This window comes from Penicillium macrosclerotiorum (assembly GCF_028827735.1).
Source record: "Penicillium macrosclerotiorum strain IBT 26536 chromosome Unknown utg000008l_segment0_segment0, whole genome shotgun sequence".
NCBI classification, from domain to species: Eukaryota; Fungi; Ascomycota; class Eurotiomycetes; order Eurotiales; family Aspergillaceae; genus Penicillium; species Penicillium macrosclerotiorum.
In genome coordinates this window covers 1292320-1305925 of record NW_026643087.1, presented here as the reverse complement: position 1 = coordinate 1305925, position 13606 = coordinate 1292320, and the positions used below count along the sequence as shown (strand labels likewise).

At 44.3% G+C, this 13606-nt stretch overlaps 4 protein-coding genes across 4 annotated transcripts; 3 read left to right on the top strand and 1 right to left on the bottom strand.

The window, feature by feature from the left end:
* Positions 1 to 239: 239 nt before the first annotated feature.
* On the top strand, positions 240 to 3684 carry N7462_008673 (uncharacterized protein; the record flags this gene model as incomplete). Its single annotated transcript, XM_057080388.1, has 8 exons — positions 240 to 598; positions 1040 to 1111; positions 1165 to 1283; positions 1337 to 1978; positions 2034 to 2694; positions 2753 to 3059; positions 3118 to 3399; positions 3451 to 3684. 8 exons carry the CDS (start codon positions 240 to 242, stop codon positions 3682 to 3684), a joined length of 2676 nt encoding a protein of 891 aa, XP_056930716.1.
* Positions 3685 to 6648: 2964 nt separating this feature from the next.
* Positions 6649 to 7950, top strand: N7462_008672 (putative phosphatidylglycerol specific phospholipase; the record flags this gene model as incomplete). Its single annotated transcript, XM_057080387.1, has 1 exon — positions 6649 to 7950. One exon carries the CDS (start codon positions 6649 to 6651, stop codon positions 7948 to 7950), a length of 1302 nt encoding a protein of 433 aa, XP_056930715.1.
* A 1189-nt stretch (positions 7951 to 9139) lies between these two features.
* On the top strand, positions 9140 to 10708 carry N7462_008671 (uncharacterized protein; the record flags this gene model as incomplete). The annotated part of the gene is made up of 1 exon (XM_057080386.1): positions 9140 to 10708. The coding sequence occupies one exon, from the start codon at positions 9140 to 9142 to the stop codon at positions 10706 to 10708; it is 1569 nt and encodes a 522-aa protein (XP_056930714.1).
* A 331-nt stretch (positions 10709 to 11039) lies between these two features.
* N7462_008670 (peroxidase family protein) lies at positions 11040 to 12713 on the bottom strand (the record flags this gene model as incomplete). The annotated part of the gene is made up of 7 exons (XM_057080385.1): positions 11040 to 11370; positions 11434 to 11608; positions 11671 to 11991; positions 12052 to 12201; positions 12255 to 12285; positions 12336 to 12454; positions 12506 to 12713. 7 exons carry the CDS (start codon positions 12711 to 12713, stop codon positions 11040 to 11042), a joined length of 1335 nt encoding a protein of 444 aa, XP_056930713.1.
* Positions 12714 to 13606: the final 893 nt, after the last annotated feature.

Genomic DNA, 13606 nt, shown 5'->3' with positions numbered 1-13606 from the left:
GGGCCGACTGGATTAATGTCCGTGCCTAACACCACTAGCGCTGCATTTTCATCACAGTTTGACTACTTGCGCGACCACTCAATGCCGCTCAATCAGGAACGTGCTCTGGAGCTTTAGAGCCGCGTCGTGTTCCCAAATATGATTGGGACGTGCGAATATGGATGGCCGAAACATTTCGCGATCGGCGCTATTAATATCGAATTCTCCCCAGCAAATCCCTGATCGTCGTAATTTCCACTATGTCCCAACTTTGGCTTGCTTGCGCTGAAGCAGGCCCACTTGCCACGCTCCCTCAAGAGAAGCTTGAAGGGGTCTGTCGGTACTATCATGCCTTCTACCGGACATTTCGATGCTTTCGCCGAATTCTACGTCATCAGCACACGACACTGGAGCTATACCATGAATTCCAGCAAACGTGGGATGAATGCAATGATTTCCTTCGTCACAACCCAGATTATTGCGATGATCTCGTCCCGCAAACCACGCGATTGCATGAAACCGCCTGTTATGTCTATAATGACTTGGATTTGGATCACCTCGCGAAACGCGTGGAACTCCAGCTTCATATCATGAATGCTAAAATGGACGATATCATGCTGTGAGTATTTCACCATGTTCGAATTGTGCTTTAAGCCTCTTCTGAATGAAGTTAATCCGATATCTCTGAAAGACATCTTTTTTTCGCCATCCTACGTGAATCAGAACTACACCAGACACCCCAGTCCCCAACCGATGGTGTTGCACCTCAGTATGACGAGACGCTACCATCTATACTGACTCCAGTGGATGAAAATACCTGGCCTGTCTTTAGACACCTGATTGAACTTCAGGAAAGCATCAAAAGAAAGAGAGCACCTCCGTTGAGCAGTGCAAAAAGAGAACAACTGTGGACATTGGTTGTTTTACGGTTTAGAGATCATGAGCTGCCTGCTCATGGTTCCCAGCTGATGTTCTCTCGAGACTTTCAGTTGACGGACGACAAAGAGCACCTACGCCATTATTCGCAGCAATCTTTAAAACAACGACAAACAACTTATAGAACCCAAAGACCCATTCCCTACCTTCGCAGACGAGTCTACACCTACGTTGATGAGTCTGATCTTGCAACACTGTAAGTCATGGATGAGAAACGCAGAAGAGTGGAGAAAGCTAAGAATTTTCAAGCCAACTTGATTCTTATGAGACGGAAGAATGCCTCTACACCGTGGATATTGTTACGCATTCTAGCGACAGGTGGATAGTCAGCACCAAAGAGGATAAAGAATGGGGGGTTGTACAACACCGTGGGTCTCCATCGGCTCTGGCGGATGTATGGATAAGACTGATGAATATTTAGTCCCCCCAATTAATCGAATTCACCCATATACCAAACATCAAAGGTTTGATACGTCGGAAATTCGACTTTTTGAGGCGTGCATAATTGATCAAAGTGATGGCTCGGTAACATGGCGGTACGAAGGGCGCAAACCAGCTTATCGATTCAATTCTCTATCTGATGCGTTTGCTTTTGAGTGTGCCCTTCGAGGCAAAATCTTGTTGCACACATTTCAGGTGGAAGAGATCAGTTCTGAGAGGGGTCTCGAAGGAACTGCTCAGCCTGTGAAGCTTTGGTGTGATTTTGACGATCGGAATAGAGCGCTTTCCTTTCTAGTGCAACGCAGTCGACCTTATTTTCACCTAGATGTTCCTCTTCGAATGTTTGGAAATATAATTCACGCAAATAACGCGACTAACAAGGTTCGGGTTGAATTTTGGGCTCCGAAAGTGAAGAAAAAAGCATTACGAAACCCAAATCGTCTTTTAAGACGATTGAGTAACCTGATCCGCCATGCCCCGCCTGATTATGATGAAGTTCTTGAGGAGCACGAGCTGCGATTTCAAATTATGAATGTTCTTGCAGAGGAAGAACTACCGGAAAGTGAGGCTGAATTTATAAACTCAATGTCATTTTTGAGATTTGAATTCTCAACATCAGATGGTAAGACTCTTTTTTTCATTTAAAACAGGTCATATCTTGTCTGACAGAATTTTAGACGCGGTTATTTTCCAAGAAACGTTAACTCAATTCTTTACTGAAAAACTTCAAATGGTCCTCGCCCCGGCGCGAGAGATATCCATATCACGAGAAAACTCCGAGAATGCTTCATCCGGTCCTTCCGATCCTTCTTCCGGCCTCCAAGGGCCATATAATCATCCAGCATCTCCTACTCGATTGAGATCTTCGACACATATATTGGCTACTGGGTCCGAGATTTCAATGTCGCCAACAAATCTGTCACGACCAATCCTTCAGATGAGGCCGGTTGAAAATGGTTCCCACGCTTCGACTGACTTACCCGGACGCGATAGGAGGGGTTCTAGCCATTCGTCGGAGATAAAGGATTTGGATTATCGTGTACGGGGCATAAGCCTTGAGTACACAGGAAACGACTTATTGAAATTTCTGGAAAGAAAGCTCGATCTTGAGCCTAACATTACGGGTCGGATTAAGTCCCTCGCTACCGGCCCCGCTGGTGATAAGGTAGCCGTCATAGCATGGAGGCCGCGCCCTGCGTGCTTTTCGACTCCGAATCAAGATGAATGGGAATTTGGGCCAACTTCCGATGACGATAAAATGCATATTACTATTGATACTCATTTTCGTGGTCTGAGTGTCCTTTATACTCCACCTGACGATATTCCGCCTACTGTCGAGTAAGTCAAAATGAACTATTAGTATGGACGTAATGGGAGCGCTGAATATGATACCTAGTATATGTGCTGTTGCAGGTCTCGGTGGTCATGCATGGGGATCGTTCAAGCACAAAGGCACTTCCCAGTCTTTCATGTGGATATTGGATGGACTTCGCGAACACTTTCCGACGGCCCGGCTGATGACATATGGCTCCAAGACAAAGCTTGATGGGAACGAGTCAACGCAAACTCTCGAAGACCTAGGAAGAATTCTACGAGATGATTTGCTAGGTGACTTGGGCTCTGCGTCATCTCGTGTGGGAAAGTCGTTCTCTGTTCCTTCATTTTTTATCGCTCATAGTCTTGGTGGACTGACCGTGAAAGAGGTATAATCACTCTGACTCTGGCTGAAGAGGATATTGGAAATGCTAATTGGCTGTATAGGCTCTCTTACAGGAGTTAAAAGCCCCAGAACCGGAAAGCTTCATCAATAATGTTCAAGGGGCACTATTCTTTGGTGTGCCGAACCATGGCATGAATGTTGAAGTTCTCGAAGCCATGATTCGAGGTCAACCTAATGAAGCTCTTTTGAACTCGATTGGCTATCAATCTACAACTCTACAAAAGTTGAGTCGAGACTTCAAATCTGAATACCGAAAAAGAAACCTACGAAAGCCAACAATCATTTATCTTTATGAAATGGAGCCATCGTTTTCTCCATTGAAGGTATGTCCTATTATAGCAGCAACTAATTTTTCCTTTCTGACTATTATACAGCTTGATAATGGGCAATGGAAAATGGCAGCAACCCCTAAAAAGATATTGGTCGATAGGGACTCAGCTACAGACGGTAAACTATGGAGTGCAAGCTACGATAACATACATCCCCTGAATCGCAATCATTCTGATCTTGTGAAGTTCAGTAGTCCAAACGATGCTGACTTTCAGCGAGTTGTGAGGATCTTGGTCAAATTGTTAAAGACTGAAGAGGGTTGCGATAAGGATCTTTGAGTTGCTGCTATATATGCTGACCTTAATGGTACATATTCTACTTCATTAATCGAAATATATTGCTTGGGAGCACCAGGCATACTTAAATTGCTCATAATTGACTTTGTATTGAAGAATATTGTCCTAGAAAGGCGACTGACTAATGTCAAACCCATATCAGCCTCTTTATATTCAATGGAAAATTAATATAGGCGCTATTGGCATGTAGGCGCTTCCTGTGGTGGAATTCAGATTTATCTAAACGCCCGAAGCCCCATAAGAAGGACACATCACGAACAACTTCAAAATAAAAGACCGTACTGGCAAATAGTATGATTCTATTTCTAAATCTATTTCATTATACGATGGTAATAAACGGCGGAGGAACAGTGCCAAGCTCAAGTTTTGGAGATGTAGACTTTGCCTATCTCTTTCTATAATCTTGAGCTCCAGTCTACACACATCGACCATGATCGATGAAATCAATATACTCTGCAAGATTGTGATCTGTTTGGAAATTGCGAAGACCTACAGGAGTGCCAGTGAGGCCGGGTTTATAGGAACACCTGATTTCTCTCTTATGTTTGAAAGAATATTAGCACATCTCAGACGCAAGAAGCTAGAAGGCAACTGAGTAATTCGAAAGAAAATTCTTTGTGCTGCGCATTATAGGAGAATATGTACATCGTGATCTAGCACAGAGTCAATCTGATCCCGAATCAAATTGATGTTCTGGAAAGACACCCTGGGCCTGGGTTCGAGAGTGCGACTTGGTTCCTGATTTGCACCAGCCTCATGTTACAGCATCCTACCCGCAAGGATCCCAATACAGCAATGATTGACTCGCACCTTGCATCCTAGTCGCAGCTTTCTGAAGTTGAACAGTGCAAAGCGATAGCCCACATAGCCTGCGGTAGACTTGCTCGGCAGGTATGTTGGGCCTACCCGAGTAAATGTCAAGCCGTCATAATTATACTCAAATATCGTGTTTGTCGGCTCTATTCCGTATTCATCGGCATGAATTGCTCTGAGATCCGTCTTGATTCGCAAATGTATTAGGTCAGCTGTCGTTGATTTTGTCGCTCTTACTGAACCAGTTGAGATGCACATCCAATCGAGAGCGACTGTGCGCCCATTTAACCAACCCACAGGGTAATTGATAGGGCCGATTTTCGCGCCATCGAATATATCGATGTGGTCTTCTCCGTATCTTGATGAATACTGATGCAAGGATAAACGAGTTTCGTAACTCGTGTTCTTGGTCATCCTCTAAGTCATGCCCATATCCTTTCACGTTCCTGCAAAATTCCGCAGGCTTTCTATATTCGTTGTGATCGGAAGATCCGCGGAACCGGAAATAGCTATTCGATTATAGTTTAAGATTTTACATTCTGCGATAATCCACTCAAAGAGTCCCAGCACCGGCGTAAGAAGCTCAGAATCCGGAATGTCTTTTTCCAAAGATATAACCTTTCAGCCTTAAGCTCGGTCACCCGCAGGTCTGTTTAAGAATGACATAACTCTCCTTCGATCAAAGAGGAATGTGATGCTAATATTTCACACATTCAAGAGTTTCGAAGACCCAATAATATGCTGTGATGATTCGTTTTCAATATATGGAAAGTAGCAATCGCTGCAATCCTTGGTATTCTGGCAGGTGAAGCTAAATTCTTTTTGCTCTGAAGGTCAGTGGCGGGGGATTATATGCTACTCACTGGCTCTGAAAGGTCGGGCAGTGGCTGATATGAATAGTTTTTCTACTTGTCGCCCATCAGGGGAACTTGCTCAGGAAGTATTAACTAGATTTTTCAATTCCGGAAAGGAAGGAATTGCAAGCAATAGATTTCCGCAACTATTTTTGCATCTCACGGACTTTTATATTCTCCATATGCTTAAAAGGCATTATAACTAACTTCTTTGTCAAATAAGTCCTCAGAATTGACATAATAACCAGCAAGTTCATAGTTGGGCATGTCCGCAAAAGTTTCATCGCGTTGTTGTTGTCTACTGACCGAGCATGTTTTTTTTTAAATCTTAGAATTTCTTGTTGAGATAGCGTAGTGAGATTGAAAGGATACTATGAACGACTGACTGGAGCCATTTATTTGCTTTCTTACCCCATCACTTGATCCTTCTATGAGACTGCAGAACCAGTCCAAAATTAGAAATAAGCAGCCCAATAACATTGATTGATAGGGAACATCAACTGAGTTGCATTTAAATTATAAATGCTATAGTATCTAATGCCCGTATATTAGACTATTCTAAACATTTATTCAGTAATAATAGAGCATAGTGTATCATCAAACCCAGTATATACTGGTGTTTCAATAAACTTCGGCGACAAGCTTGGTTCCTCGGTCCGCCCGAGATCTGGAAAGTCCATGCCATGACTAGGGATCAACATTAGCGACTGCAACGTTTCATCGCTCATAATTAAATAAACTTCTAACATGTAACCAGGCCGTGGGGAAAATATATAGAAAACTTCCCTAATTAATGTCCTGTATGTCATTATATCGCCTAACAAGAAGTATTCAAATTCAGATGTCGAGATATATCTCGTGATTAGTTGGTGCAGTGGCTCAAATAAGGGCGAAATCAAACTTACCTATACTTATTGACCTAGTTCAAAAAAAATACAACTCTCTTGTGCGACACGTTGAATGTCTCAGTCTTGAACGGATCATGAGATAGCGCCGCTTGGCTGCCGCGCCAAGGATGATCAATGCCCCAAGAATGAAATTCGACCAATCAAGATATACAAATTTTGATAACTCAAAGCTGGCTATTGGCCGCTTAATGGTATGGATATTTCAGAATAGTTAATGATCTACAAGCTCACAGTATCGGTTGGCTCCGCAAAACCTTCCCTGATCACGATGTAACTTCGGTAGACTCATGCTTGTTATGTTAGTCCATACAATGTTATTATAAATTGGTGTTCGCCTTTGAAAGTCAACTCGGATCAGTAAAGTCTTGCAGATGGCCTTCTCAATCCTTTTCACCCTCGGCCTTGGTCTTGGGGTCGCCGCGCGGCCATACAATTCTGGACTGCGAAATATCAAGAATGTTGTCGTTTTGGTGCAAGAAAACCGATCTTTCGACACGCTCGCGGGTGGCTTTACCTATAACGCCAATATTGATGGATTAGCAAACCATAGCTATTGCAATCCTGCAAATGTTTCTCAACCGAATTCACAGAATGTCTGTGCGGCAGGTACCGCAAAGAACATTGCCTCAGATGATCCAGACCATACGATTACGGGCGGAAATATGCAGATTTTCGGCACATATCACCCCGATACAGATTCCAAGCCATCTATGGATGGCTTCATTACTGAGCAGAGCTATATGTATAGCTTACAAAACAATATGATGGAAGCTGCGGAGGTGATTAACTATTATACACCCGATTTAGTTCCTGTGACCAATGCTATGGCGGAGAATTATGTCCTTTTCGATCGTTGGTTTGCATCTATTCCGGGACCAACTGATCCAAACCGTGCTTACCTAACCTCGGGCACCTCATATGGCCATGGAGACAACGGAGAGGTATTTTATAATTCCGGCCTACCTCAAAAGTCTATTTTTCAACAGCTCTCCGAAAAGAATATAACTTGGATCAACTATGAGAATACGACAAATATTGGAGCCTCGAGCTTTTTGCCCGATGCCCTTTTCTATGAATGGACCGCAAAGTCTGGAAAGGGCGAGACCAATGTTCTACCCATCGACCGCTTTTACACGGATGCTAAAGCCGGCAAGCTCCCTCAGTTCACCTGGATCAATCCAGAATGCTGCGATTATATGTCAATGCATCCAAAATCTCCCATTAATATGGGCGAAAACTTCATGAAGGGCATTTATGAGGCTTTACGCAGCTCCCCGCAGTGGAACCAAACCCTATTTATAATCACGTGGGACGAGCACGGAGGGTTCGCTGATCATGTCTCTCCACCTACTGGTGTCCCCCCTGGAGATAACTTGACATATACGGAGAAGGCCAACGATGGAAAGGAATACACCTTCCGTTTTGATCGTCTTGGTATCCGAGTTCCCACTCTTTTGATTTCCCCTTGGGTGGATAAGGGCGTCGTTCAGAATAAACCAAATTCGGGAAGCGCTGAGTTTACTCACACATCAATTCTGAAGTTTATTTCTGAGCTATGGGGCGTAGAAACCCTGACTCCGCGGGTTGAATGGTCGCCATCCTTCAGCAATTTGATCACAAACAAATTCCGGGATGATACCCCGCAGGAATTGCCAAATGCCGCAGGGTATTAGAGACTCACAGGATATTGAATGCAAACTTCACGCCTTTCTCCCCTCTCCTTTGATAGAGGCCATTCTATATTATAGAAAAACCTTGACACGATCATTACAGCCAAAGTACTGTTAAATAGCCACTCAAAATGGAGAAAATCTATCATCTTCATTATAATGAGAATATTTCGGAGTTTTAATGCGTACCGCTCAACTCGGAGAGGGCTGAATTCCTCGCAAGTGTGATGCAATCGGATTATGACTTAGTCTTCGCATCCTATTCCACGTTTCCAATGTTTGTATCACAGTATATCGCAGTGCGTCTTCAGCCAATGTGAACGAAAATGACTGCCAATATTCAAGGCTTTCCTGAAATATTATTCTCTCAGAGTGGGTGCGCCAAGTATTTACCATTGAGATTTGCTATTAAATGACATTCTCTAGCTCTTAGATTTATACCATCATCAAAATTTTTATCTCTGAGTTCCCGCGCTACAGAAATATGGCATCTGACTGCGCAAGTCAAATAAAACCTACATCTTGAAACAAATAGATTCTTTCTCGATCAAGTAAAACTGTTCAATACTCATAACTGAGTCCAATGGCTCAAAATATTTAAAATCGGGTCGGAGTAGGCGCATTACAACTTCGGAGAACTGGCCTCGGTTTCGGGAACGGTCAGGGGAAGCACAATTACAAGAGCGACATCCCAGCACTCCTGTAACGCAGGATAGACCTTGTGAGACTCGTACCCATATTGGACTTTCTGGATTCTGATTTTTTATTTTAGCACCTGGAAGTGGGCCTGATTTGTATTTGTTGTGGTTGCAAGGCATTTATTCAAACGAGTGGAGGAAAGCCCGAAATCCCCGTTCGTCGGAGTTTTCGATATCTGGGATTGAAGGTCTGCTTGATGCTCCTGTCACTGAAAATTATCAGAAAGGAAGTTGTTTCTGATGCTGAGACAGCAAAAGATGGCGTGAAAAAGGGGGTTTAGAAACGGGCACAGAGCCTCACTTTCTCCTGCAGCCCAAGTCACCTGTCTTCCAAGTCACCTGCCCTCAACATCCCTGCACCACAAGAAACTGCCCCTCTTCCACTCCGATACCAAGCTTGCTGCTTCCTTGCCATTGCTCTCTCACTGTTTTATCTTAAAAGACCCAGATATATCAAAGGACCAACCCCTCAGGGGTACGACCAATAGGCCAATATGCAGCGACGTATGTGTCATGATCGTATGGCATGCAAAAAAAGTGACGAAGTTTCTCAGTACAGAGTACTGAAACTGATGCAAAAGAATGACTTGGTTTCGCTACTCGCTCTCGTTGGCGAGAATCATTCCTCTATTTTTATGACTGAGTTCGGGGAGCTCCTGGCAGGATCTCGAAATGTCAGCATTTACGCAAAATCTCAATATGAGGCTTCCATGCTTCGATTCTGCCTGCCCGGAGCTCATATGTTTCCTGAAGAGAAAACTCTTAACGAGATCGCAGTGATGCGCTATATCTACGACCATGCCTCAATTCCAGTACCTTTCATATTCCAGTCCTCAGCAATGCCATGGAAGGCGCCTGAACCCTTCATCCACATGGGTTATATTCAACATCGATTCACCCTCAACGATGCCCTGAATTCACCGGGCCTTACAATTCGAGACCCCCCTATTCTCAATTCACAGATAGATGATAACGAGCTCAGGAATTTATATGGGAAGATGGCAGATATCTTGCTTCGATTATCTGGGCTGCCCATGTCCCGGATTGGGTCTCTTGAGCAGATCGATGATTTCACATGGGAGGTCAATTATCGACCCTTGTCACTGAGCATGAACGAAATTGTGCGAAGTGGAACACTTCCCCGAGAGGAGCTGCCGAGACTCGAAACCACTTTCGATACATCATCTGCATACTTCAAAGCCCTTACGGAAATTCACATCAAGCATTTTGCACATCAAAGGAATGATGCGATCGATTCTGAAATAGATTGTCGGCGAAAGTTTATTGCCCGACAGCTCTTCCACAAACTCGCCCAGGACAATAAACTAGTGACACCATCGCTCAAAAACAGATCGTTTACACTATGGTGCGACAGTCTATGCCCTGCTAATGTTCTTCTCGATGACGATCAATCCGTCGTCGGCATGTTGGACTGGGAATTTACATACGCCGCTCCAGCCGAATTTTCTTGCTCGCCGCCTTGGTGGCTTCTCCTTGAGCGACCGGAATGGTGGCCGTTAGGCCTTGACAGCTGGTCAGAGACATTTCAGTGTCGCCTCAAAATATTCCTCGAGGCCCTAATTGCGCAAGAAGAGAAGGCGGTCCAAGAAGGTTGGCTGACTGAGGAGCAACGGCTCTCAGGTCCAATGTGGCAGAGCTGGGAAAGTGGTGACTTTTGGATTTCATATGCAGCAAGGGAGAATTTCGCCTTCGATGAAATCTATTGGACACATATTGATCCACGGTTTTTCGGACCAACAGCTAATCCAGAAAATGCTTGGAAGCATAGACTCGATATGTTGAGCGAGGAGCAAAAAGATGAAATGGAGCGGATCGTGGCTCAAAAAAAGGCAAACATGAAGGAAAAGATTCTGGAATGGGACCCAGATGAAAACACGATAAAGTGGCAAGCTGAATTTGAACAAAAGAGGTCTTCACCTTCTCAGGAAGAAGAAATGATGGCAGATAAAGATGAAATATTCATCCAAAGTTATGGGAATCTGATCAAGTTACGGCAATCATTAACACAGAAGAAATTTTCCGAGCATTCGAGAATGTGTTGAAGCATTGAAGCTGGACCAGCGGGCATTACTTCGCAATCTCTTTGTCTTTGAAACTCAAATCTATATATATACATATCAGTCACTATACACATTCGAGACAAGTCTTCCCAGAATCAGTATATTCATTCTTTCATGATTTCGTAGAAATATGCTTTTCTTCATTACAATATACTACCTATATTCACTCAAGCTATTCCAAACTCAAGACAAGATGTCAGAATTTCAAGTTAATTAATGAGATTCCTCACTCTATCGTGGGATCATAAGAAATAAATACAATGAGTGAAATGAAAAGAATACAAAGACTGAAGAATCAGATAGAGATGGCGGTCTAGAACCCGCGACCACTCTTCAGGGCACCAGGGAAGTCATCCTGAATGGCCTCCCAAAACGGCTTACCGCCCATCTGAAGGTCCTTAAATGCTGGACAGGTCATATTCAGCAAAGGTACAGAAAGAATGTTGGTGACAAATTCCAATGGCTCGGCCAATGTAGCGTACAACCCAGAGAGCGCATTGGGGCTGGCAAATTTCAGCACTTCAAACACGAAACATAGCAAATTGTTACCTTCCAGCAGATTGGTCAGATCAAAAATTCCACCAGTCAAATCTGCTAGATCAATCCCAGCAAAACTATTCACGGTGCCCATATTACCCCCGACACTATATTCAAATTCTTGTCAGAATCTGGATCATCCGGAATGTCAACACAACATGGGTGCTTACCTTCCAAGCTCTGGATATTTCGCCATCCAGTCAATTGTATCGAGATTAAGCTGCAGAAGGCCGTAATCCACAGGTGTCTTGTACCAGTTTTCAGGAATTCTTTCCCACCCCTCACGATAGGTTAGATTGTTTTCCTCTCCATAGATGCCGTAGAAGTTTCGGATGTGAGATTTTGCTAGAGCCAGTTAAGATATGTCTTTCCAGGTCATATTGCTTGTATAAAGATGGCAGGCTTACTCAGAACACCCTCAGGATTCTCGTGAGAGTGGTTTCGGAACAGTCGGGCTGGAAATATATAACCAGCATTGCGTGCGATCAGCCCTGTGACTGGACCATAATAGAAATTCGGATTGGTCTGAATGGTTTCCTCGAAACGGATCTTTGCGCGCATTGCCATCAAATCCATGTCAAAAGTACCATCGGTCGACATATTATACCAGGAAATGAACTTGTCCATGTTCAGTGCGTAGTTGTTGCCGGTGACGTAGAGGTCATCGCGAGTGTTTGATGAGTCCGCTTCGATGAAGTTATGGGAGCCAATAAGGCCTTGAGGTTCACCTGTAGAAGGTATTAGTAAGTTTTCAAAATCAAATACTCAGAATTGAGAAATATCCTGACCAAGCAGCCCGCCGAGATTGTTAAGCAGATTGTTGACACCTGTATCACGGCCACCGATGGAGAAGCTGGGATCCAAGGAGAGGGGATCTCCTGTCCAGACAGTACCCATGATCGCGAGAACGGTAGCCAAATCAATGCCCATGCCATAAACTGCAGACCGAATTTAGCCTTCCAAACTTGAAATAGAACTCGAGAAAGAATACCTTCGTTAATAGCTGCAATCACTTCACCAAACTAGCTCTAATTAGAATGAGGTCAACTTGGGTGCGAATTAAGTGACTCACTGATACCACGCCACTTCTTGGTATGTAGCCATGGTTAGCCAGCGCATTGAGACCTGGGCAAGGTCCGCGCTGGTCACCATTTTGAAAATCCGGAGGTTGAAAAGAATGCTCCCCAGTCACTAGATGCGATTACAACTTGATCTCTTGGAATAGGTTCAATTTTTGCATACCGTCTATAGGAGACTTCATCAGATCAAAAAGAAATCTCTTTTTATTCTCGGATTTTGTGTCATGTTGATCCCGGGCATATGGGCACCGTTTGTGCACACCCTGATGGCTGGAGTGGACGCCATGTCCGCTTTCTGTGCCAGGAAACGCTGATACAAGGGCGGAAAATGGCAGCGACCACAAAAGATGAACTGATGTGAATATCCGCATGATGAAAAATTAGAACCTTTCCCTCTGCTTATTCATGAAAATTTGTCAGGTAGAAAGATGGAGGAGAAGACCGTTCGGAACAGCAGAATGTGTTTTTTAGACATAGTATGCTCTAGGATATACTAACGGGATTAAACCCGACATCATGCTGATCAATTGAATCCCCCTGAGTGGCTTTTCGGCACATGGAACACAAAAACTCCGATACACGTGCATCCGATTTCATTGCGGTTCAGGATGTCTAAATGTAGCCTAATACAGAGTTGTATGGATTGTGCACAGGCGGTTCGCGTAAATTAGACGCCCCACTAGGCGCCGGCAATTGGATTCAACGTTCCCACTAGCTACCTTGTTGACACCCAAGATTGGGTTGAAGCCCGCAGATCTCTTCGAGACTCCCTATTTAGACCGCTCGAAGGCGCTGCCACAGGGGAAGTCAAGCCTCTCAATGATGGGGAGTGGAATTTGCCCGTATGGCTTGCCGCGAAAGGAGAGCTAAATCTGCAATGTCCATGCAGATCTTTTTCTGTTGAGAAAGTCCCACTTTTCCAGCCTCGGGGAAAAAGCGGGTTGTACGATGGAATGGCAGCGCCGATCAGGGTCTCTTTTTGCCGGTCATGGAGGAACTCCAGATAATAAAAAAAGGGGACCGGATAAAAAAAGCGATCTTTTCCTCAGAATGGAAGGAGTCTGACTGGGGTGGAGACATTACAACAACGTTTAGAGTTCAAGCCGCAACATCCTAGGGCAACAACGGAGGCTTGCTGCTTGGTCCCTCCGCTAAAAAGGAATATCACTTCTTAGGCCAGGGGTAATTGGTTCGGGATATCGGGGGACGGAAAACGTCTGGGCTACTGTGGGGTGAAACGTCAAAGTCCCGAGTGAAGATCGAC